The 27599-nt window shown below is 36.9% G+C and overlaps 1 protein-coding gene and 1 pseudogene across 2 annotated transcripts in view; one reads left to right on the forward strand and one right to left on the reverse strand.

Moving 5' to 3' along the window:
* The window catches only part of PDSS2 (decaprenyl diphosphate synthase subunit 2), a 383533-nt gene that overhangs the window by 17613 nt on the left and 338321 nt on the right, over positions 1-27599 (reverse strand). Inside the window, exon 8 of one of the 2 annotated variants that reach the window (XM_077162557.1) lies at positions 12722-23321. The exons of the other annotated variant lie outside the window; for it this stretch is intronic. Within the exon in view, the coding sequence (XP_077018672.1) occupies positions 23310-23321 (12 nt within the window). The 3' untranslated portion in view covers positions 12722-23309. Of the gene's footprint in view, positions 1-12721; positions 23322-27599 lie in introns of those variants that run through there. 2 annotated transcript variants of the gene reach the window in all.
* LOC143682439 (microtubule-associated protein RP/EB family member 1 pseudogene) lies at positions 9048-10600 on the forward strand (annotated as a pseudogene).

The following is a 27599-nucleotide window of genomic DNA, read 5'->3' on the forward strand; positions in this document are numbered from 1 at the left end:
TTTCATCTCTTGGCAATTGTAAATAATGCTGCTATAAACATTGGTGTGCAAATGTCCGTTTGTGTCCTTGCCTTCATGTCCTCTGAGTAGATACCTATCAATGGTACTGCTGGGTCATATTGCAATTCTATATTTAGCGTCCTGAGGACCCACCAAACTGCCTTCCACAGTGGTTGTACCATTTGACATTTTATTGTCATAGAATGAAACCCAGACTATTTCACGAATTTGCTGTAGACTTGTATCTTACCCCAATTTCCTCTCCTTCAAAATTAGGTTAGACACAATGAGATATCATCTCATACCCACCAGAATGGCCATGATCAATAAAACAGAAAACAACAAGTTCTGGAGAGGATGTGGAAAAACAGGCACACTTATTCACTGTTGGATATGTCAACCCCAATTAGACAGAATGCTTGGAAAGAATGGGAATGCTAAAACTCATCTGAAACACGGGATAGGCTTTGTTCTAAATAAATAGTATAACAGAAAGTAACAGAATTCAAAACACTGTTTCATGATTGAAAACATCTGGATGAGGATAAAAGGAGACAAATATTATGGGAAGAGACCACACACCTCCTGACTAGGTAGTAGATGACCATGCTTTCCTAATGGAAATTACAGAGCTAGCTGAAAGGCAAGATGGAGTAGTGATAAGAGACTTTGGATATCTGCTAAAACTCCCTTCTAAATTTGACAAATTCTTGATGTGATTGGCTGATAAGCTTATGTATCAGAATGTAGAAGAAGCATTTTTCACTTAATTATGTTAACATAATTCGATGTAAAAGTGGTAAGAATCTTGCAAAAAAAAAATAATGCCATCTTGATATTAGAATCAGAGAAAGGGAGGACTATCAGGTATGGTTTTAGACCTGCATACTATATATTAGAAAAATGCATTGCAAAAATAAGAATAGAGAAAAGATGGTGATGATTCTAAGAGATCATAAGTGGAAATATAGTTCAAGGGTAATGGGAGCCTATGAAAAATTAAATTATGACAATAGTCATAATTAATTATGAAATAGATGAAAAAAATAGAATAAGCTCTTTTAGGGCTCAGATATGAGAAGGCCCAGGCATAAATATAGATGGAGGAGCATATAGTCAACTCCACTGATGAGCTCCATTTGAGGTACTACTGTGGAGATAAAAACACTGTCTCAGATTTGAGGGAGTGAACAAAAGAGGGGTACAAAGCTGTAGATTGCATTGGGAAACCACCTCCAAGTCTGTATTATCACAAGGATGCTTGTCACAAATGCTTTTAAAGTGGTGTTCCTGATATAAAAATGTTCAGAAACCAATAAACTTATCAGTCAGGCCAAAACTCAGAATTCACTTAAGACTGATGGGGATGGGAGTGGGGGTGCATGATTGGGGGAGAGGATAATGACAAAAATAAGAGGTGTAAAAATGTAAAAGCAATATGCTGAACAGAAGAATAAGAGTGCTCAAATATTTACAAAAGAAAATATTCTGTTAATAGAAGACAGAATAAACAGAGTAATCATTTTTAGGTACTCTGTGAAGACTAAAATAGGATAACTCCATTAAGAGGGGCCTTTAAGGACTACATGTGCATTCAAATAGCCCTTTATAGGTTGTCAGGGGAGGCTGTCAATTCAGCCAAGGTCCTGGGATTCAGCTTGCTGATGTTCTACTCTTTCTAAGGCCCCTACCCCAAGACCCTCCCCTCATTCTAGACATTATATTACCCTCTAGAACAAATAATTGTGTAGCATCCCATCTACTCTCTTCCCACCAGCAGTTTTCTCATTCATTTTGTCTCACAGTCCCATTTGGCCTTTATCTCCCAGGCTGCTGTAGACTTAGGTCCTAGTCTGTAGCACCCCCACTGAGCATTCCCCTACTTCTGCCCTGCTCTTTTCTGCATGTGGAATGCACTAAATGCAAATACCAGCTGAAAACAAATCTCAGAATGGGAGAGGGAATGGAGATTGCAAACTAATGTCTTTGAACAGAGGACAAAAACACACACACACATACACATACAAAAATGAAGACAAATGTACATTTTGGAACAGAATAGTACATATATTGACAACTTATGGCAAGAATCCAGAAATGGTTATTAAACTGATGGGTTGTGAGCTCTAGAAAAAAAAAAAAGCAGTGGTGGTCCTGGCCCTAGAACAAAGAGCAAGTTCTCTATTTTTTCTTTTGATACGGCCACTTGACTGTTGGTTTCCGAAATACCTGAGAGAGAATGTATTCTGATTTTAGTACTTAAGTTCTTCATGGATAATATAGAGAAATGTGATCTGGATTATAGTATGGTTATATGGATTCAAACATGTAAAACAACTATTACTAGAAAATGTTAAGTAGTGGATTTATAATTAGCAGGAAAATAATCTCTAGTGTCGTGCTACTGGGATACTATAGTTGACTGCCTTCCCTTACCACAGTTCTATGTACTCCTTGAAGATGGAGAAGAAATTCATATTACATTTCCAGATGTCACACAGCCAAGCAAGATAACTAACATATGGATGGCATCAAAATTTTAATGGTTTTGACAGGCTGAATAATAGATATCGGCCAGATAAAATGGAACAGGGATAAATATATAGTTGTACATTTAGGTTTCAAAACCTAATTGTAAAAAGCCTCACCCTGATTAAGATGGCAGATGGCAGAGTGAGAAGATTCAGGGCTCCATTTTCCCTACAGAAGCTTTGAATAATGAGCAAGCACCGGCAAAAACATCTTCTTCAAAGTCCAGAAAATAGTTATAGGAATATAATAAAAGGGTGAGGGCCAAATCAAGAAAAAGGCTACTTACTTAAAAGCAGTAGGATCTCCTGGTGCCCTCGCTGGCCTCTCCATCTGGGTTGGTGTGGAGCTGGCCCACACTTCTAGTGCAAATCCCTGGTTCTGGTTCCAAAGGGAGCAAAGTAATCCTCATGCACACACTGGAAGCATCTATGTCTGACATAATCTGTCTTGTGGTAGCTTGAAGGACTCACTGTTCCAGAACTTGCCCTTTATGTAGAAGGTGGCTCACAGAGCTCTTCTATAGAAAACAAGGGACTGCTGGCTGTAGAACATATAGAGCAGTGCCTGGGACCATGAGGAAACTATTTGCTAGGGAAGATGGTGTTCTAGTTTGCTAGCTGCTGGAATGCAATATACCAGAAATGGAATGGCTTTTAACAAGGGGAATTTAATGAGTTGCTAGCTTACAGTTCTAAGGCCGAGAAAATGTCCAATTAAAACAAGTTTATAGAAATGACTAATCAAAGGCATCCAGGGAAAGATACCTTGGTTCAAGAAGGCTGATGAAGTTCAGGGTTTCTCTCTCAGCTGGAAGGGCACATGGTGAACATGGCGTCATCTGCTAGCGTCTTCTCCTGGCTTCCTGTTTTGTGATGCTCCCCAGGAGGCATTTTCCTTCTTCATCTCCAAAGGTTGCTGGCTGGTGGACTCTGCTTCTCGTGGCTATGTTGTTGTGCCCTCTCTGAATCTCTCATTCTCCAAAATATTTCCTCTTTTATAGGACTCCAATAAACCAATCAAGACCCACCCAAATGGGTGCAGACATGTCATCCCCTAATCCAGTTTAACAACCACTCTTGACTAAATCACATCATCCAGGGAGATAATCTCATTACAGTTTCAAACATACAGTATTGAATAGAGATTATTCTACCTTAATGAAATGGGATTCATATTAAAACATGGCTTTTCTTAGGGGGCATGCTTCCTTTCAAACCAGCACAGATGGGAAGTTCAGAAATATTATGAATGGTGGAATCCACTTTAGACTACTGAAGGGAATCAATGTCCAAAGTAACCCTATCAAGATATTTACATGCTGCAAAAGCAACAGAAGATCATAAGCATATCAAGATGCAGACAGATAGATCCCAGCCTAATGACCAAACTAAAACACCAGAGTAGACACAGATTTTGGAACAACTAATCAAAAATGTTCGTAGAACTCTACTAAATAAAATCAATCAGATGGCTAATGATGTAAAAAAGATCAAGAAGACACCAGAAGAGCATAAATAGGAATCTGAAAGAATAAGTAAAAAATAGCAGATATCACAGAGATTAAAGACGCTGCAGACTAAATCAGAAATATACTTGAGACATACAAGAGCAGATCTGACAAGAGAATAAGTGAACTTGAGGACAAGACAACTGAGTTTGAACACACAAAAAAGGATGGAAAATTTGAATAGGATCTCAGGGAAATGATGGACAAAACAAAGCACACAAATGTAAGAATCATCAGTGCCCCAGAAGGAGAAGAGAAGAATAGATGGCTAGGAAGATTAGTTGAGGATATAATGGGAGAAAACTTCCCCATTTTAAATGCAAATATGCAAATAAATATGCAAATCAAAGAAGCCCAAGGAACTTCAAATAGAATAAATCCAAATAAGCCTTCCTAAGACACATACTAATCAGTCTGTCAAATGTTGAAGAGAAGCAGAAAATCCTGAAAGCAGCAAGAGAAACATTCCAAAAGGAACTAACACCAATCCTGCTCAAACTTCTCCAAAAAACTAAGGAAGAAGGAACACCACCTAACTCATTTTATGGAGCCAACATCACTTTAATAACAAAATGTGGTAAAGATGTTATAAGAAAGGAAATCTACAGGCCAATCACCAAAATGAACATAGATGCAAAAATTATCAATAAAATACTAGCAAATCGAATTCAACAGCACATTAAAATAATTGTACACCATGACGAAGTGGGGTTTATATCAGGAATGAAAGGATGGTTCAACACAAGAAAATCAATTAATGTATACAGCACATCAGCAAACTGAAAGGGAAAATTCACATGATCATCTTGATTGATACTGAAAAAGCATTTGACAAAATTCAACATCCTTTCCTAATAAAAACACTTCAAAAGATAGAATCGGGCAGGTCACAGTGGCACAGTAGTCAGAGTCCTCGCCTGCCATGCCGGAGACCCAGGTTTTATTCCCAGTGCCTGCCCATGCAAAAAAAAAAAAAAGATAGGAATCAAAGGTAAGTTCCTCACTTCCTCAATATGATAAATGGCGTATATGACAAGCCAGCATCGTACCCAATGAAGAGACACTGAAAGCTATCTCCCTAAAATGGGAATGTGACAAGGATGCCCTCTGTCACCACTATTAATCAACACTGTACCTGAAGTTCTAGCTGCAGTAATTAGATAGGAAAAAGAAATAAAAGGCATCCAAATTGGAAAGGAAGAAGTAAAACTTTCATTATTTGCAGGTGACATGATACTTGTTCTAGTTTGCTAGCTGTTGGAATGCAATATACCAGAAACAGAATGGCTTTTAAAAAGGGGAATTTAATGAGTTGCTAGTTTACAGTTCTAAGGCTGAGAAAATGTCCCAATTAAAACAAGTCTATAGAAACGTCCATCAAAGGCATCCAGGGAAAGAAAGATACCTTGGTTCAAGAAGGCCGATGAAGTTCAGGGTTTCTCTCTCAAGTGAGAAGGCACATGGCGAACACAGTTAGGGCTTCTCTCTCAGCTGGAAGGGCACATGGCAAACACTGCGTCATCTGATAGCTTTCTCTCCTGGCTTCCTATTTCATGAAGCTCCCCGGGAGGTGTCTTCCTTCTTCATCTCCAAAGGTCGCTGGCTGGTGGACTCTCTGCTTTGTAGTGTTGCTCTCTCTGAATCTCTCATTCTCCAAAATGTTTCCTCTTTTATAGGACTTCAGAAACTAATCAAGGCCCACTCAAATGGGTGGAGACATGTCATCCCCTAATTCAGTTTAACAACCATTCTTAACTAAATCACATCAACCAGGGAGATGATCTCATTACAGTTTCAAATCTACAGTATTGAATAGGGATTATTCTACCTTATGAAATGGGACTTATATTAAAACATGGCTTTTCTTAGGGGGCACACTTCCTTTCAAACCAGCAAAATACTATACTTGGAAAATCCTGAGAAATCTACAAAGTTATTTGAACTAATAAATTCAGCAATGTGGCAGGATATAAAATTAATGTACAAAAATCAGTAATGTTTCTATGTTTCTAATATTGTGATGTTTCAAAAAAGAATGAAGTGGTGAGGCATGCAACATTATAAATGAATCTGTGGGACATTTGGTGAGCAAATTAAGCCAAAAACAAACCAGCAAATATTGTATTCTCTCATTTAGAAAATACTTATAAGAAAACAGGGGCCTAGATTATAAGCTTTTATAGTGGTCACATTTAGTTTGCTCTTAATATATAATGCCTCTCTTTCACTCCTACGTTCTTGAGAGCATTGAAATTTCATTTGAGAAGAGAACACATATGTCAATAATGTCCTTTGCATCCCTATAGTCAAGGACAAATTTCAAAAATACATCTTACATATTAAACAAATGTATCAAGTTTCTTCAGAAAGTTAGACACAGAATGGTCATATAACTGGCAATTCTATTTCTAGTTATACACCCTAAAGAACTGAAAGCAGGGACTTGAACAGAAATCTCTACACAATGTTCACAGAAGCATTATTCATAATAGCTAAAAGGTAGAAGTAACTATAGTGTCCATTAGCAAATGAATGGATAAACAAAATTATATATACACAAATATGCACATTCAAGAAGCCATTCTCAACTCCAAACCATGCAAATTTGAAGAAAAGCATGACCAGACACATAGTAGTCAAATCATCTAATGTAAAGGACAAGGGAGTTCTGAAAGCTGCAAGAAAAAGGCAAAGTATTACCAAGTTCTAATTTCTCATCAGAAACTATGGAGGCAAGAAGGTGGTGGTACTAAATATTTAAAGAGCTAAAAGAAAACATCTGCCATATAAGAATTTTATATCTAGCAAGACTTCTTTTTAAAAATTAATTTATTTTTTAAACATAACATCCAAACATGAACATTCTTGCCATATGATCATTCCTTTTTTTTTTTTATCACATAGTTGTATATTCATCATCATGATCATTTCTTAGCACATTTGTATCAATTCAGAAAAAAGAAATAAAAAGAAGAAAAAAATTAATATATACCATACCCCTTATGTCTCCCTTTCATTGATCACTAGCATTTCAATCTACTAAATTTATTTTAACATTTGTTCCCCCTATTATTTATTTTTTTAATCCATGTGTTCTACTCATCTGTCTATAAAGTAGATAAAAGGAGCATCAGACACAAGGTTTTCACAATCACACGGTCATACTGCGAAAGCTATATCATTATAAATCATCTTCAAGAAACATGGCTGCTGGAACACAGCTCTACATTTTCAGGCACTTTTCTCCAGCCTCTCCATTATACCTTAACTAAAGAGGTGATATCTACATAATGCATAAGCATAACTTCCAGGATAACAACCTCTTGACTGTGTTTGAAATCTCTTAGCCTTTGACACTTTATTTTTTTTTAATATTTTCATTGTAAACAAAAAACACACAAACATTCTTGACATGGTTACAATCAATACCTCACAATATCATCACATAGTTAAGTATTCATCATCATGATCATTTTTTTGAACATTTGCATCTCTCCAGCAAAAGAAATAAAAAAGAAAAAAGAAGAAACATGCCATACCCCTTACCCCTCCCTCTCACTGACCACTAATATTTCAATCTACTCAATTTATTTTAACCTTTGTCCCCCCTATTGTTTATTTAAAAAAATTTTTATTAATAAAACCAATCAACATACCATATGAACATTCTTTTTTTAATCATGTAGTTGTATATTCATCATCATGATAATTTCTTAGAACATTTGTATCAATTCAGAAAAAGAAATAAAAAGAAAACAGAAAAAAAAATTCATACATACCATACCTCTTACCCCTCCCTTTCATTGACATAGCATTTCAATCTACTAAATTTATTTTAACATATGTTCTCCCTTTTATTTATTTTTAATCCATATGTTTTACTCATCTGTCCATAAGGTAGGTAAAAGAAGTGTCAGACACAGGTTTTCACAATCACACAGTCACACTGTGAAAGCTATATCATTATACAATCATCATCAAGAAACATGGCTACTGGAACACAGCTCTACATTTTCAGGCAGTTCCCTCCAGCCTCTTTGTTAGGCCTTAACTAAATTAATGCATAAGAATAACCTCCAGGATAACCTCTCACCTCTGTTTGGAATCTCTCAGCCATTGACACTTTATTTTGCCTCATTTCGCTCTTCCTACTTTCAGTCAAAAAAGTTTCTCAATCCCTTGGTGCTGAATCCCAGCTCATTCTAGGATTTCTGTCCCATGTTGCCAGGAAGGTCCACACCCCTGGGAGTCATGTCCCACATAGAGAGGGGGAGGGCAGTGAGTTTGCTTGTCATGTTGGCTGAGAGAGAGAGAGAGGCCACATATGAGCAACAAGAGGTTCTCTTGGGGGTGACTCTAAGGCCTAATTTTATGTAGGCTGAGCCTATCCTTTGCGGGGTTAAGTTTCATATGAACAAACCCCAAGATTGGGGGCTCAGCCTATTGAATTGGTTATCCCCACTGCTTGTGAGAATATCAAGAATTCTCCAAATGGGGAAACTGAATTTTCCCCCCTTTCTTGCCATTTGCCCAAGGAGACTTTGCAAATACTTTTTAATTCACTGTTCAAATCACTCCGGTATTTACCAGGGCATCACTCTGGACAAACCTACAAAATTTCATGCCCTACTCAAGGTTCCATGTACTTATGGTGTTCAATTAAGCTGTCCACATAAATTATACTAGGAAATGCACAAGATTGACACTTTATTTTGTCTCATTTCTCTCTTCCCTCTTTTGGTTGAGAAGGTTTTTTCAATCCCTTGAGGCTCAGTACCAGCTCATTCTAGGATTTTCTAGCAAGACTTTTTAAAAAATGAGGGGAATCATGTGGGAGAGCAGGCGGGGTCGAGTGGTTTGAATGTGATGGAGAGGAACTGGAGCCAGGCACAGGCAGTGGAATGTGGCTCCATAGAGAGCGGAAGATGGCAGTGAATGTATACTTGACATCAGTGAGCAATGATAACTTAAGTCAATATGACATGAGTCTCCACAGTTGAATTTGACAATGATTGAATGGTTGTGCACAGGGGCTGCCCACTGTCAGTTTGTGGACATGATGTTTCCTGGCTTCAATGCCTTGAAGAAGGTGAAATTTCAAGATAAGTTAGAACATGAATACATCCAGAACTTCAAAATACTACAAGCAGGCTTTAAGAAAATGGGTGTTGGGTGGTGCAATGGTGGCTCAGTGGCAGAATTCTTGCCTGCCATGCCGGAGACCCGGGTTGGATTCCCAGTGCCTGCCCATGCGAAAAAGAAGAAAATGGGTGTTGACAAAATAATTCCTGTGGACAAATTAGTGTAACTGAGAAATCAGGATTTAAGGGAGGGTTTTGAATACTAAAAAAAAAAAAAAAAAATTCCTTTTTGCTTTCTGGCATGTTGGAGTAGACAGGGAAATACCTGAAATCTCTAAATTGTAACCGAGTTGCCTTGATCTTTGATAATGGTTGTATAGCCCTTATCTTCTGCCCCCGTGATTGTAAAACCTTGTGACTAACCCTCATCTGTACCTAGTTATCCAGGTTAGTAATCAGTAGAGATAGGCCCTAATGTTTGTTAATGAAGGGTCCTGGGTCTGCCCAGAACTAACCCATCCCAAGTCCAAAATTATCTTGATGACCAAAACCAGATTTAACGTAGATGGGCTCTCCTATGAGGTGCGTAGTAGCTTAGGCTATAACCTACAAGTCACCTATACCTCATTCTGCCATTTTCTTTCATACATTCTATGACAAAGCATGTAATCAATACAGAGCATGCTCAATAATCAAATCACCTTTAATTACATCATCTGGGGCCACTGTACTCATTATCCTAAACCCTGCCCATCTTTTCTCTAATAAAATGATCCAAATGACTACAGTTCAGGGTGACAGATTTGGGGCTGCTAGGTCATTTGCTCTCCTACTATGCACCTAGTAATAAACTCTTTCTCTCTCTGAAACCCTGGTGTCTCAGGAATTGGTTATTGAGTGCATCAGGCAAAAGAATCCACAGCCTATGTCCAGTAACATTAGTGAAAGGAAAGCTTCAGGGCAATTTTGAATTTGTTCATTGGTTCAAGAAGGTTTTTGATGCAAACTATGATGGACAAGACTCTGTAGCTGTTAGATAAGGTCAAGAGATGGCAGTGGTTCCCTCCCTTGCTGCTTCAGCTCTGAATAAGTCAAAGAAACCTCTCAGCTCTAGCAGTGCAGCTCCACAGGGCCCATTTGAACACGGAGAACTACCACAACTCCTAAGGCTGGCCCAGGTGCAGTGAGAACGAATCCTGGCATGGGCAATGAAGCAGCTGAATTGATGTAGCAGGTCGATGTATTGAATCTCACCATCGCAGACTTGGAGGAGAGACATTTCTACTTTGGAAAACTAAGAAGCACTGAAGTGATCTGTCAGGAGAATGAGGAGGAAAAAGACCCTGCATTGCAGAGGACTGTGGACATTCTCCATGCCACAGAGGAAGGCTTTGTGATACCTGATGAAGGGGCCCCCAGGAGGAACAATCTGGACCAGCAGAGCAACATTGGAATTCTTTACTCCAAATCGTGTGCTTAACTGTAAAACATTCCCATTTATTATTCCTAGAGGACTCACTGGTTTCTTTTCATAAGCAAAAAGTACCTCTTCTGAAAAAGTGCACCTTGCAGAAGTTTCACTCCTTTCCTATTAAGTATGAAAAAGGGGGGTTTACCTTGTAGAAGAGTAGTATTAACATCTAGCTGAGTTACTTAGGGAACAGAGGCTGACCCTGGGCTCACCATGTGGTTGCTGGTAATGCTGATGGCTGGAGAAAGTGTTTTTATGTAATTCATGGAAGTGGAGACCTCAGTAGAGAAATGGAGAGACTGAATTGAATTTTAAGCTAATGTGAAATCTTGGCAAAGAACATTTTAATAAATAAATGCCTTAAGAGTATTTAAAATAGGCTTCCATATTTCAAAATTTAAAATGTAACATGACAGATTTTATGTGTTTGACATTGTGTTTGGGAAGGAAGGGCCAGACCTTGGAACCTTTGGAACTTGCTGTTCACAAAGCTTTGCAGGACTGCTTGAATCCTTGTAGGCCTAGACAATTGGCCCAAAAGGAAAGTTGCTTTGTATAGCTATTAGGTGTCACTAACTGTTCTAGTTTGCTAGCTGCTGGAATGCAATATACCAGAAATGGAACAGCTTTAAAAAGGGGAATTTAATAAGTTGCTAGTTTATAGTTCTAAGTCTGAGATAATGTCCCAGCTAAAGCAAGTCTATAAAAATGTCCAATCAAAGACATCCAGGGAAAGATATCTTGGTTCAAGAAGGTTGATGAAGTTCAGGGTTTCTCTCTCAAGTGAGAAGGTTCATGGCAAGCACAGTCAGGGTTTCTCTCTCATCTGGAAAGGCACATGGGGAATATAGCATCATCTGCTAGCTTTCTTTCCTGGCTTCCTCATGAAGCTCTCCGGGAGGTGTTTTCCTTCTTTCTCTTCAAAGGTCGCTGGCTGGTGGTCTCTGCTTCTCATGCCTATGTCATTCTGTTCTCTCAGAATCTCCTGCATTCTCCAAAATGTTTCCTCTTTTATAGTCTTCCAGTAAACTATCAAGACCCACCCAAATGGGTGGAGACATGTCTCTACCTAATCCAGTTTAACAACCACTCTTGAAACAGTTACATCTCCAGGGAGACGATCTAATTACAGATTCAAACATACAGTATTGAATAGGGATTATTCTGCCTTTACAAAATGGGATTTTGATTAAAACATGGCTTTTCTAGGGTACGTACATCTTTTCAAACCAGCACACTGACCAATTGTATCCCTGCTAAAAAGCAAGAGGCACTGTTGCCTGGATGAATACAGGGTACGTTTCAACCTTGAGATATTTGAGTTTAAGAGCTCTAATTTCATGGAGCATTTCTCTGATGATATTTTCCAATTATCCCCCTAATTTGGGTATATTGTGTGTTTGGGAAATGAGGTGTGTTCAGTTATTTAACAACTACATTTGGGGACTTGCCCACATCTCTGGGATTTGAATGGGATTGTGTCCCATTTTATTGTTTTTTTTAAGTTTACATTTAACATGTTTCTCTTCTCTGCTCCCTTTGTCCACTGGGAACTCCTCTTTGGCTCCTTAAAGTTTGCTGTTTAGAGTGGAAATACTGGTGATTATGCTGCAAGTTCTTTCTGGACCTGTGTGAAAAAGGGAGTCATCAGTGAAGGCCATTGCTACCTTGGATCTGCAAGGCTGGGGTGTTTTTGGTACCTACTGTTCACAGTTCTCCACTGTTACTGGAATACTTTACCAGTGTACTAATCTCCTTGGAGATAAATTTGTTAGTGAATTACTAAATGTTAATTTTCTTTTGCAGGAAATACAGTACTGTTACTGATTGTTAATCAATTAGTATTTAAAATATTTTATTCCTTAATTCTCCCTCATTTGTTTTTGCCACAGCCTATTCAGTCCCTTTGACAAAATTCGCAAAATGTGTACCACCCACTACTAAGATTGTTCAGCCTCTGATGTATTTGTATTGATCTGTTTTTTGTGGTAGCTTGTCCTAAAATGTATGTAAAAAGCAGGTATTTTAATGTAAGATTGTTGTATAGTACATGCTGTGTGTGGAATTTAGAGGAAAACTCAGATTCAGTGATTAACAATGCCCCAAAAACGCAAGTAACTAGCCATTACTCAAATGACAGTGATGCTATTTCTTTTTTGTGCCCTTTCAGACTTTTGTTGCCCAAAGATTCCATTTTATGGGAACCCATTTTCCACCTGGTCTTTCTTGACAGAGTTTTTCCTACTCTAAACAGTTTCTAAATAAAATTGTGTATTTCAAGAGAAAAAAAATGAGGGGAAGATTGAGACCTTCCCAGATAAACAAAAGCTGAACGAGTTAAGTTACCACTAGATCTGCCTATAGGCAATTCTAAAGGGAATTCTTGGGACTGAAAGGCAAGGACACTACGTAGTGGATCAAAGCAGCATAAAGAAAGACCTCTGGTAAAAGTAACCAAATGGGTAGTTATAAATGCTAGTACTATTATACTGCATTTTGTTTTACATAACTTTACTTTTTACTTGTTTTAGGTTCTAAAATGGAAATGCATAAAAATGACAAATCTGTGGTTTTTGACATACAATGTAAAAAGATATAATTTGTAATAAGCACAACAAAAAGGTGAGGGCCAGAGGGGTACAGGAACAGCATATGTATATGTTACTGAAATTAAATTGGTCTCAAATTAAATATGATTATTATAGATTTAGCATGGCAAATTTAAGCCTCATGGTAACCACAAAGAAAATATATGAAAAATGTATACTGAGAGAAATGAGAAGTGACTCAAAATGGTGTAATACAAAAAAAAAAAAAAAGTCAGACAAATACAAAAGAAGGCATTATTGAGAGAATTGAGGTACCAAAAAGGTATAAGACTTACAATGACCAGATAGCAAAATAGCAGAAGTGGGCTGTACATTATTAGAAGTTACTTTAAATATAAACGGGTTAAACTCTTCCCTCAAAAGTCAGGGATTGGCAGTATGGATAGGAAAGCATGGCCCAATTACGTGCTATATAAAAGAGACTCGCCTTAAATTCAAAGACATTAGAATGCTGAAAATGAAAGGATGGAAACAAATATATCATGCAAACAGTAACCAAACAAGAGATGGGGTAGCTATACTAATATCAGATAAAAAAAACTTTAAGTCAAAAGTTGTTACAACGGACAAAGAAAAGTCACTATATACTAATAAAGGGGTCAATTCAATAAGAAGACATAACAAGTATAAATATACATACACCTAAAGGCAGAGCCTCAAAATACATGAAGCAAATATTGACAGATTTGAGGGGAGAAATAAAAAGTCCTACATTAATAGTAGGAGACTTCAATATACTACTTTCAATATGGATGGAATATTTAAACAGAAGGTCAGTAAGGAAATAGAAGACTTGAAAGACACTATACCAACTAGGGCTAACAGACAGAATATGTCACCCAAACAGCAGCAGAATAACTTTCTTTTCTAATATACATGCATCATTCTCCATGATAAACCATATGTGAGTCACAAAACAAGTCTCAATAAATATTTATAAATATTTTATAAATATAAAAATATTGAAATTATAAAATGTATCTCCTCTGACCACAATGGAATGAAGCTAGAAATCAGTAAGACAGATAACTGGATAATTCACAAATATGTGGAAATTAAACAATGTGCGTAAGCAACCAATAGTTAAACAAGTAATCATAAGGGAAATTAAGAAATATTTTGAGGCAAATGAAAATGAAAGCACAACATATCAAAACTTATGGCATGTAGCAAAGGCAGTGCTGAGAGGGAAATTTACAGCTCTAAATACTTACATTAAAAAAGAAGAGCTACCTCAAATCAGAGACCTAATCTCACAATTGGAGGAAGTAGAAAAAGAACAAACTAAGCCCAGGGTGAACAGAAGGAAATAACAAAGATTAAGAGTACAGATAAATAGAAAATAAAAAAGCAATAGAGAGAATCAATTAAATAAAAAATCAATTCCTGAAAAGATCAATAAAACTGGCAAACTTAGCTAGACTAACAAAGTAAAAAAAGAGAAAGGAAGAAAATAATTAAAATCAGAAATGCAGGGGAGGACATTGCTATTAAGACCGCAGGAATAAAAAGGATTATAAGAGAATTCTATGAACTACATACCAACAAATTAGATAATCTACATGAGATGGAAAAATTCCTAGAAACATACAACCTACACTAACTCAAGAACAAATAGAGGATCTCAACAAACCAATATAAGTACAAAGATTGAATCAGTAATCAAAACCTCCTAAAATTCCAGGATCAGATGGCTTTACAGGTGTATTTTACCAAACATTCTAAGAAGAATTAACACCATTCATGCTCCAAAACACTGAAGAAGGAACATTTCCTAATTCATTTTATGACACCAACATTAATCTAATACAGATAGAGATATCATGAGAAAAGAAAACTACAGACCTATTTCTATTATGAATATAGATGCAAAAATCCTTAACAAAATACTAGCAAACCGAGATCAGTGGCACATTAAAAGAATTATACACCATGATCAAGCAGGACTTATCCCATGTATGCAAGGGTGGTAACAAATGAAAACCAATTACTGTAATACACCACCTTAATAGAATGAAGGGGAAAAAACTCACATGATCATTTCAATTGATACAGAAAAGGCATTTGACAAAATTCAGCACCTGTTTTTGATAATGACATTAAAAGAACCAGGAATAGAAGGAAACTTCTGCAACATGATAAAAGGCATATATTTGAAATCCACAGCTAACATCATACTAAATGGTGAAAGATTGAAAGCTTTCCCTATAAGACCAGGAACAAGACAAGGATGCCTACTGTAAGCACTATCATTCAATATTGTACTAGGAGTTTTAGCCAGAGAAATTAGACAAGAAAAAGAAATAAAAGGCATCCACATTGGAAAGGTATAAGTAAAACTTTCACTATTTGCAGATGACATGATCTTACACATAGAAAATCCTGAAAAATCCACAAAAAAGCCACTAGGACTTACACATGGAAAGTTACAAAACATTGCTAAAAGAAATCACATTCAACAGAATCCCAATCAAATTCTGCAGCCTTCTTTGCAGAAATAGAAAAGCTAATATATATAGAAGGGCAAGGGGTCCTGAATAGTAAAACTTGCTTGAAAAAGAACAAAGTTAGAAAGTTCAAATTTCTCCATTTTAAAACTAATTACAAAGCATAATAATCAAAACAACGTAGTATGGCACACAGGCACAGAGACTGTAGTAGTCAGAGTTTTGCAGGGAAACAAAACTGAAAGGACAATACATATATACATACAAACATATACTTGTTTTATTTGTAAATATTATGAGATTATAGGAATTGGCTCATGTGACTATGGGAATTGGCAAGCGCAAGTTCAAATTCTGTAGGTCAGGCTGCAAGGTGGGAATTCTGATGAAAGCTTTGATAAATTCTCCAGGAGACGTTGACTGGCTGAAGTAGAGATAGACATTCTTCTCTTGGAGTGCTGAAATCATTTGTTCTCCCAGTAAGGCTTTTATCTGATTGGATGAGAATCCTCTCATTGCTGAAGGCAATCTTCTATTTTGATTGTAGATGTAATCAGCCATAGGTGCAACCAATCAACTTACTGATAATTTAAATCCATGAAATATCTACCCAGTAACAATGAGGGCAGGGCTAGCTCAACCAAACAACTGTATACCATAACCTAGCCAAGCTGACACAGGAACTTAACCAACACATAGACCAGTGGAATTGAACAGAAAGTTCAGGAAGAAACCCTTCTATCTATGGCCAATTGATTTTTTTTTTAATTAAAAAAAATTTCTTTTAAGCATAACAACATATGAACATGAACATTCTTACCAAATGTCATTCCATTCCTGGTACATAATAAAAAAACTCACAATATCATCACCATGATCATTTCTTAGAACATTTGCATTAATTCAGAAAAAGAAATAAAAAGAAAAAAAAAGCACTCATACATACCATATCTCTTATCCCTCTCTCTCATTGACTGCTAATATTTCCAACTACCCAATATATTTTAGCCTTTGTTTCCCCTATTTTTTCTATACCCCTTACCACTCCTTTTCATTGATCACTAGCATTTCATTCTACTAAATTTATTTTAACATTTGTTCCCCCATTATTTATTTATTTTTAATCCATATGTTTTACTCATCTGTCCATACTGTAGATAAAAGGAGCATCAGACACAAGGTTTTCACAATTACACAGTCACACCATGAAAGCTATATCATTATACAATCATCTTCAAGAAACATGGCTGCTGGAACACAGCTCTACATTTTCAGGCACTTCCCTTCAGCCTCTCCAATATACCTTAACTAAAAAGGTGATATCTACAGAATGCGTAAGAATAAACTCCAGGATAACCTCTCGACTCCATTTGAAATCTCTCAGCCATTGACATAGCCAATTGATTTTTGACAAGGATGCCAAGTCTACTCAATGGGAAAAGAATAATCTCTTTAACAAATAGTGGTTGGAAAACTGAATATCCATAGGCAAAAGCATGAAGGTAGACCTCAACACTTCACATCACATACTAAAATTATCAAAATGGATCAAATAACTAAATATAAGAATCAAAACTATAAAGTTACTAGAAGAAAGCATCTTCAGGACCTTGTATTAGGCAATGGTTTCTTACTGCTCACCGAAAGCACAAGCAACAAAAGAAAAATAGGAAAATGTGATTTACCCAAATAAAAAACTTGTGCATCAAAGGACTTCAACATGAAAGCTAAAAGCAACCTACAGAATGGGAGAAAATATTGGGAAACCACATATCAAATAAGGATTTAATATCCAGTATATATGAAGAAATCCAACAAAAAACACAAAAACCAATTTAAAAATGGACAAAAGACTTGAATAGACCCTGGACATGTGTGGCCTTGGGCAAAACAGCTTCTCTAAGCCCTGTTTCCTCACCTGCAAAATCAGAAAGGTGATACTATATTTCATGGCATTATTATGAAGAACAAATAAGACAATATATATGAGATTGTAAATCGTATATCAGTAAAACCCTACACAAATATAAGGCTTGAAAAGAAAGGGAGCATGGGGATCATTGCAAAGTTCCTATTTAACATTTATATAATGCACCTGGTTTTAATTATAAACATTCATAGATTATTTTACATAGATTGATGAAGATGTTTTAAATATTTTGAATAATAATTAGTGAATTAGTGGCATACTTGTTTTTCAAAATGAATTTGAAATCACTGTGAACTTTTAAAAATTTAATCTATTCACCCTAAAAGAACAAAGAAAGACATGTTTGATATCTTTTTTTTGGACCTCTCCTCCATAGATTAGTCTACATCTGGATAGTGTGTGGTTTCCTATTGGGAGTGAGGCTTTAGACCTTATTTCAAGACTCTCTCAGCTAAATGCATTTATGACTCCACGCTGTGGTCTCCATGAAGAGCTAAATTTAAACCAACAACTGATTTCATACAAATTATTGTGTCTGATTTTATGTGTGTTTGTGTGTGTGTACATGTAATTAAAATTTTTTTTACCGGTCCTCTCAAAATTGCTGATTCCATGACAGAATAATTCAGGCAAAATTATGCTTGCTATTAACAAACAAAGGTCAATTTGTAGTTCAGGGTATAAGCAGACATGCCAGATTCCAAAATGCAATTAACAAAATGTGCAATTTAATTCTTAATAATTTATACGCTTTCATCAACATTTGATAAACTGGGTATTTGGGGCTAGTGATACGGAATTCTATTAAATTTAGAATTTAGAATTCTCTTAAATTTAGAATTCCAGAGGAAAAACAATTATTGCTTTTTAGTTATCATATTTCCAAAGAAAATTTGTTGATTATAAAATCACAGATTTATTCATATCTTGATTCAAAGTTAATGTTTAAATTTTTTGCATTATATTTCAAAGACGAATACTGATCTACATACAAACTCAAAAGGCAAAACTGAGACCATGAAGGTTTTTAGCAAACTCTGACAGGAATTCAACAACCAAAAGATATTATAGGCTATAGACTGCTACAGTCACACTTGCCTATATATATATGTATTTTTTTTTGCATGGGCAGGCTCTGGGAATTGAACGGGTCTCTGGCATGGCAAGTGAGAATTCTGCCACTGAGCCACCATCAAACTGCGTATCTATAGCTTTTTGAGGCGTGAATCAATAAATAGTAAGCTGTGTAATCTTATGACAAGTGCTTTGCTGGTTATTTAATTAAAAAGAACAATATGAGACAAAAGCATATACATTTTATGGGTATCAAACAGTCCTGGAGGTTATTTGAGGAACATATAAACTATTTAAGAGTGGGTTTAAGTTTCTATTCTTTTATTAAAGTTTACATCATACTATAAATTTCTTACATCCTTACCGTGTCCGATTTTTCATCTGCTTTAGCACTTGGATGCTGATACCTGGGAATCACTGGCTTCAAAACCGCCACCACTCATATGGCTCTAGATTTCTATCATCCTAATGGGCACCCTGATACGAGAGGAGCTAAGACACATTTAAGTCTTCTGTCAGTAGAAAGCCTCTCAAACAAATGAAAAGCTATTTCTACCGAGAATAATGACAGTGAAATAATATATTTACCTCCGACAAAGAATATTAATACCATACTTAAAATTATAAACTTCAAATGACCAATCTTTGGAGAGTTTAGAGTGTTTTGTGATATACTGTGACATTAAAAAAATCTTCAAATTCCTAAATGAGAAGAGATAAACAAAAATTTATGGAATATATTTAAAATTGGAAGTGAATTATATTGAGGAATATAATGGACCTGTTAGAGTGACCCTACCCTTGCCAGATGAATCATGCTGAGCACCTCAACCCCTTGGCTCTGTGACTGGTTCAAAGCTAAGTGTGGGACCCAAGATAGGCCAATGATAATTTTTATTACCAGAGGAGGTTTTTTGTTTTTTTTCTTTTTGCTGAGTTACTAATAAATAAACACCAGGAAGCCTGGAGCTTCTAGGGGCCATCTTTGCCACCACTTCGAAGGAACATGTCTAAGAATATAGCCATCACAAAAGAAAGCAGAGAGAGATGGCCAAACAGACAGCAAGAGGGTGAGAGAAAGATATTGCTGATAACATCTTTTGAGCACCTGGAGTCAATAATACATCTTTTGTATTAAAGTTTCTGACTCTTTCTACCAAAACAGTTCTTTCTGCTAATATAGGCACCAGCATATTTCAGAAGTTGATAAGCTGTTATTCTCTTGATTAAGAAGAAAACTCAAGATCCAAACTGCCTTCTGGAGAGAGAAGAGGCACTAGATCCCTTTTCATGGCTTACTCTCTATCAGGAACTTTTGTCACTCCAAGTGACAAGGGTGTAGTTGAAAACACACACTGTAGGAGGAATATATGTACACAGAGGAGATCAGGCCCAATAGCAGCCCAAGTAGGGCACAGAGGTTCCTAGGACCTGACTCAGTAATTTTCTCAGCTATGTCTTCCAGGCAAGTTGCATCAGTCTGGGTGGTATAGGAAGGAATCAATGTATGGGGTGAAGAAGTTATTCTCGGTGTCATGGTGTCATGTAAGTGTAATCCTATCTGCAGGATTAACACCTCTTCCAGATGTAGGTGGTCTCTAGGATATATTGTTAAGGAAGATTATTTAACTTAGATCCCTACCTCCCTTGAGAGAATGGTGGTGAGAACTTGCTTTAAAAGATTATATCTGTAAAAGTTCCTTGGGGGAGTGAAGAATATTTTCCAAAAAGGACAATAATTATTGTCCTGGTTTAGCAAACATAAATTCCCAGGACAGTCCTTTAGACTGTCACTGGATAATCAATAATTTCTGAGATTAGAACTGTGTTAGATTATAGAATAAGGCATCCCAATTTCTGAAAGCTTTTAAGCGCAGAGCCTTCATACAAATTCTCTGTTATTTCTTTTTTTTGGTATGTCTAAAGCAAGAAAAAAAGCAGTACAGTGGCCAAGAGGATACACTGTAGAGTCAGCAGACCTGTGCAGAATCTTAACTCCGTGCGGTACCTAATTATGAGAACAGTGTTGTTATCTGATCTCTTCTCCATAAAATGAGGGGATGCAAAGAGATGGAATCTGTAAAGTGCTTGGTGTGTGTCTTGAATATAGTACACACACACAAAATAAAGAATTCTTACTGCTTTTGCCACTAAAAGGACAGACAAACAATGGCATGTATCTATGAGAGATCACAGCACACTGAAATAAGTGCACACAAATCTCGTGAGGTATAAATCAAAGATAAAGGTTAGCATAATTCACTTGGAGCTAGGACAGGGAAATCTTCCACAGGGGGCACCACTGCTCTAGGCACTAATCAATCTCAGAGGGGCACCTGGCTTTATTATGCTCCTGTCAATAGGTAAGATCTTTCCAAGCCAGAAAGACAAAGACCAAGGGGGAAAGGGACAGAATCCACTCACCAAAAGTCCTTAGGAGGATCTTACACAACTATGCCCAGGTCCTTTCATCTCCACTGTTACGTCAGTAACTTTGTTTGAAAATTAAGGTGGTACAGCCAACTTGTTATTTCAGGAAAGGTGGTTATGAACATCACCAAGGATCAATACTCTGTCTGATGTGATAAGTGGGGAGGCTGAATTATGCCTGCAGACACTGCTTAGGAAACATGGGGAAATGGCTTCAGATGTACCAACTAAACAAAACACAGCTCTCCAACAGATCAAACATATTTAAATCACAAAAATCCTTAATTAAAACAAAATCAGACTTTAGGATCAGTGTATATGTTTGGAATTATAAATCTAGTTAATGACAAATACTTCTAACTTAAATAAAACTGCATTCAGCATCTATATAGCGGTGCCTCCCTTTTCTTCTCTCTCAAAAAACATGATTCTGGGGAAACCATGCTATTCTACTGTGTTTTGTGACAAGAAGAAGATACCCCCTTCAGACCTATTTAAAACAGTTTTAATGGACTAAGCAGGCTTCTCTATGGGGACAGAGGCTCTATCCTCTACATAAAGGCATATAGGCTCTCCTGAGCACAGGTGGCTCCTGACACCACAAACTGAGAGCAATAATTGAATCCAGCTATCCCACAGTGCAGAGCATTCACCCACAGAACCAGCCTGGAGGGCATTTTTAGTTAGCTTTCCAGACTAAGATCCAAAAGATTACTCCATCTGAATCTGTGTTTCAACCTAGGGGGTGCAAGATATTGAGGATGTAGCCATTTAATTAAAAATATACTTGGGGGAAAAATAAAAGAAACAAAGGTAAAGTCAAATCTGCTTTATGAATTAAAAGAGCAGACTAAGGGTACAAACATGCAGGATATCTTGGGTTATTCATTCATTTATTCAACAAATATTTATTGGGTACCTGGAATGTGCTAGGTACTGTGCTAGACCCTCACAATATAATGGTGAGCAAAACTAGACACGATTCCAGCTTATGACCGAGAATTAGTCTTCTTCAACAATCCAAGTCTGCCATAGCTTCTCAATATATGTTAGATATTAGGTAGGTATGTAATTTTTTAGGGGTAAGTAATTCAAAATGGAGGATTTCAGAATGGGAGAGATTGACACACTAAATATTATTGTTATAAATTAAATAATTTAACATTTTATTTATAAAATTATAAACCAAACATCAATAAGCTAGGAATGCATGATTTGAAGAAAAATAAAAATGATTTAAAACTGCCTGGAGGACTGAATTCAAATAGTGTCCACAGCATTTGGGATAAAAACTAAGAGGGTGGCATATTTTACGATGCCATAAAGAGGTTTATCATTGATATCATTTAATAATTTTATTCATGATCCAGATAAGGGAATAGAGACCATGATTATTAAATCTGTTGATGCTACTGAGGTGTGTGGAATTGTTAAAGCCTCAGAGAACAAGAATCTAATTTTAAAATAACATTAAGAAATTAGAAGAATAGATCATTAAGGCAAGATGATAGTCACTGGGGACAAATGCAAACCAATTTACTCACTTAAGGGAGAAAAAATTAGCTTGAGGTGGGGAATGAATGAATGCTCAGCTTTGGGAAAAAAAACATAAGGGCTCATTATAAGGCCTGACTCTTGCTTAGGATAATAACCATTGCATGTATGATTAGAATTTATTTTTGATAAAAAGTTTCACATGGTACAAAACCTTCTATGCTTTACCATGGACAGAACTGATCATGATTATTTTTCCAACATCAATCATTATATTTTGAAGAAGAATTGAAATCAAATTGGTAGTTGTAAAAATCAACTATAGTAAATTAGTGGTTTTGAAAAACAGATTAAACAGGATCTATTTTGCTGCAAGGAAAAAAACACTTGTCTGAATGTGTTTGCCAAAACTAAAATAATTGGCTTTATCTGATTTTTAAGGCAAGGAGGAGTGGCGGATTTAAAATTTTCAAATGGCAGTCCTGGCAGTATTTCCCAGCACCTATTCCTGGGATGTGGCTGGATAATCGGACCAAAGCCTGCCTTTCCTGCTCAGTGCCTGAGACTTCCATCTTCCTCAGTGGTCTTCCAGCTCTCCCACTACTCCTCATTCCAACTGTGCATTTCTGCCTACTGTGATAGAAGCAAGCGACTCCATAAGGAGCCGAGAGTCAAATTCCTGTTTTGTCAATAAAAACATGATTTCAGACAAATTATTTTTCAATTCTCTGAGCTCAGGTCACAATCTGAAAAAAAAAGTCAATTCAAATCAGTGTCTACACTTATAAAACAGAAATTCTAAAGAAAAAAGTAAAAATTAATTTTTTTATTTAAAAACATGCCTAAGTGTTATCACACTCATACTTTATTTACATTTTAGTATATTGTGTCCTAGTGTTTATCTACAAACATATGAAACTTTATATACTTGCACCCATATAATAATGGTATTTTTTCCCCCTTTAAATTATATTATCAACATCTTATCTCATCTTACCATAAGCACTTCTGGAATAACATGGGGGAGGGGAATATTAACACTTCTACCTAATCTCCAAAATTATCACTAAACCAGAAATCTTAAATGTTAAGACATCTTCAAAAGGCTAGAGGAAATGAGAGATTTACTGCACACAGTGATGCTGTATTGAATATTTTACCAAAGGAGCTAATAGAAACTCCCAGGGTAGGAGAAGAGCATCTGCCCAAGAAAGGGGTAAAGGCAAGAGAAAACACAGCAACATCTGGTTTCTAAATGTGCCAATGTGAAAAATTCTCAGAGCCAGTTAGCTAAGGTTATGGGAAAGAACAAGCATGCAAAAACTGTCTGCCAAAAAAAAAAAAAAAAAAAAAAAGTCTGGCTTTGTCAGTAAAGAAAGAACAATAATATTTATAAATAATTTTCTGTATTCAAGGTTCAAAACAGATTTTTGGACTCAATATGTAGCAAAATGACTGAAGTATCTATATATAACAAAAGAAAAGAAATGGCTAAAAGGGCAAACCTTGGGAAGGAGAACCATGACATGACTTTTTTTTTCCTTCTTAAAGGGAAGTGATGATATGTGATCATGCAAATGCAAAATGGCTGTTTGATGGTGACAAGAGAATTTTAATGTGTACCCTATGCAAATGCATTTTATAATAAAACAAACTATGCAAGGACTTCTGGGGATGAGAAGGAAAGAGGATAGATACAGCTGCTAGACAATGATGCCTGAGACGCACAGAAGGAAGGAGCCAGAAGACCATGCCACTGTGGAACTCTAAACAAATTCTAAGGAAAAGTGCAAGTCAAAATTCTGAACCTTTAAAAAATATCTTTACCGTCTGACTGAGAACTGGATAGCTAATGAATGAATATCAGCAAGATCTTTCTTTATTGAGTGCTTAACCTTAAGCAATTCTCTGATTAGAGTGAACTTCAATAATAAAACATTAAAAAAAACAACCAAAACCCCCCCTCCCTTCTCTGAATTGAGAAATCACATGAAATGCTCAGTAAAACTACACATGAATTACAAAGAAAGCTTTTGCAAACCACTTATATCCTTGTGCCAAAATGAGCATGAATACCAAACACATTTATTGCACAGACCTAGGCACTTGTGAAAGAATGGGCAGGAGAAAGACTACACATCGCTGAATACAGGATATGGTTTTGACCTGTGATATTTACTCATATCTGTATAATAGAAGACTTATTAAAAAGAAATTGGGAAAAAGCACGCCTCTCTGTGATAAAGATATTTAAACAAGCCATTTTCAAACTGCTAAAAAATTAAAATTGTAGAAAATCGAACCATAGGTGCCATGTTTTGCCTGAAGTGGTAAAAATACCATCTGCCTCAGTCTTTTCGCAGCATGCTTATTTCAAGTAGCAGTAGGCTAAACTACAGGCATACGCTCGGCTCCAGCTGGGGAAAATACACAGACGTTTGTAGATGTTTCTCTAAGCAAGAGGAGTCAACATATTCATTTTCTTCTAGACATATATATTAGTTTACTATAGCAAACCAAGCGGGAATGTGGTCCGAGAGGCTTCTCCTCCAGTCCCAACACGTACTCACAAATCCCCTACAGTTCAATAGGTGGCACTATTTCCTCTAGGACTGAACTGAATCAGATGCACTTAACCTTGGGCCAGAAGCCTGGGGAACAAGGAACAGTCTCTGAAAGAGACACACCCAGGGCTGCAGACCAGTCACTGTCATCTAGAGCCCCTTAGCACTGCGCATGAAAGCAAAACTACTAGCCCCAACTTTTTGGTCACAATTCACCTCTGGTAATTTCATTCTGTCTCATAAAACTTAAGCAGTTTTACCTAGGCCAGTAAGATGTTCCTAGTTTTTCCATCTCAGAAGATACTGGATAGAACTGCCTCACACAGTTAAATAGTTTCTATCCATGCCCACTGCCCAGGGGGATGAGTTTCAGCAGCGGGCAGAGTGACTGATATACTTCCATTTACCTTTCAGAGGTGGGGAGAGACTTAATGAATTAATAGTTGTCAAGAGCTTTGATATTTTGCAATGAAAGGAACCACAGCAGTGTCGAGCATTCATATCTAGGCTCTTTCGCAATAGGAACTCAATTAAAAAGTAATTCAATTTCCTACCTGAGTGTTTGAGTACAAACCAGGTTTTGTTCAATGTGACAGACTTCTTGACATCCAGCCGAGTCCGATTTTGAAGTGATCACCTCTCCTACCCTCTCCCTCACTTCCTTGCCATTCTGAGCCTGACAGAATTTGAGATGGCATACATGGCCAAGTTACATGACTGAAACAATTTTTTATGGTTCTTGAAATCTGTTTCTTCAGACAAACTTTGGCTTTTGAGCAAACAGTCATCACTTGAAAATACAGAAACTTCCAGCAACAAATGAATGTCATGATGGTCTCCAGGAATGGTCTGGAGTTTTTCAAATACTTTTAAAGACATCTGCACCTGGGGAGCACCATGCCTGTGCTGGTTAGCACAAGCACCAAGCACCAAGCACCAAGCGACCACATGAGGCAAAGAGCTCAGCACTGGAGGACCCCATAAGACACTGTATACAACGCGTGGGGCCACACTGCAAGCTTTTCTCTACAGACGCTGCCCCATCACGTGGTGAAGAAGGATGTAATTTTTCTTCCCTATGTTATTTGGGTTTAGGTCTTATGTAGGAATGTTGAAGTTTAAATTTTTCACCTAAATCAAATTATGCCCTTAAATCTCAGTATGACACCACATGTTCAAGAGACATGGGTTTCTGAAGTTTTCTAGCATGGAAAATATTGTCACTGGGCACTTTGGAAGGCAACCTTAGGGCTATCGAACATTGGGCTGGATTGTTTTGTATAGTGTCCTGACTATAAATTAGGTGGCTAATCTTAGTCTACATTTCTTGATTCCATACCTTTCACAGCTTCCTCAGCTTTTCCTAACAATACTCGTGTGACACTCGTCCACACATAGTTATCCAGTACTCCTCCATCGAACCCTGTGCTGGGTACAAGTGGTGCAACCATGAACAAGGCTAACAAGGCCCCTGCCTTCAGGGCCCTTACATTCTAGCAAGAGGAGAGAATTAAATAAGGAGAAATAGGGTAAAAGGGAGTGAGGGTGACGTAAAGTCGAGGAGGCTTGTGATAGCAAGGCAGAATCAGTCTTGTTCATGGTTGTTTTAGCCCTAGCACAGTGCCCAGCACACATTAAATACCAAACAAATATTTGTTCAGTAGATGAAGGAATGAAACTTATCCTCAGCAGGAAAAGATAAGAGTGCTTCCTCCCAGATTTGAAATGGGCCTAAGAAAGTAACCCAGTACTTTTCTAAACTGCTTGTTTTGTACTGAGCAAAAAGGTTAAGTGAATGATAAACAGATTTTGCAATGAGTTGGTGGCAGAGCCAGTACACTAGAATGCTTGGGCCAGGAGTGTTCTATCTGTGCACCATGCTTTCATTCTTTTCTTCAAGTCTCTCCCCATTGTCATATGTTGCTGAAGTAAGAAACCCTAAGGAGTTCTGACTCATAAATAAGCATCAATGATCAATACTCACTCTATTGCCAAATTGTGATTTCTCTTCCCTTACCTTTTAATTTGTATATTAACTTTCATTCACTAATATAGTGAAATCGCAGCCTTCTTCTCCAAACTAGTTTTTGTAACCTTCCTAAAATTCTGAACCTTCTTGATACCTGTATTCTTGTCAAAAGCTTTCCTTTCCTCTCAGCACTGAGATAAAAACCCTATTCCAGACTTTTTTCCTGCAACTTACTTGTCCCAATTTACTTCACATTCCTTCTTTTCTTACCCATGGCCTCTGCTCATTCACTCACTCAACACAGATGAAGTGCTAAGTACTATGTTTTAGGCACTAGGCATACAAAGACAAAAAAAGAAAAGACATGGTCCCTGCCCTCAAGAGCTCACAGAGTATGACCTGTTTCATAAATGGATAACTGTCATATAACAGAGTAGGCGCATCGACTGAGAGATATATAGTGTATTAGAGAAGACCAAGGTGGTATCTAA

The sequence above is a fragment of the Tamandua tetradactyla genome, chromosome 5 (assembly GCF_023851605.1).
Source record: "Tamandua tetradactyla isolate mTamTet1 chromosome 5, mTamTet1.pri, whole genome shotgun sequence".
NCBI classification, from domain to species: Eukaryota; Metazoa; Chordata; class Mammalia; order Pilosa; family Myrmecophagidae; genus Tamandua; species Tamandua tetradactyla.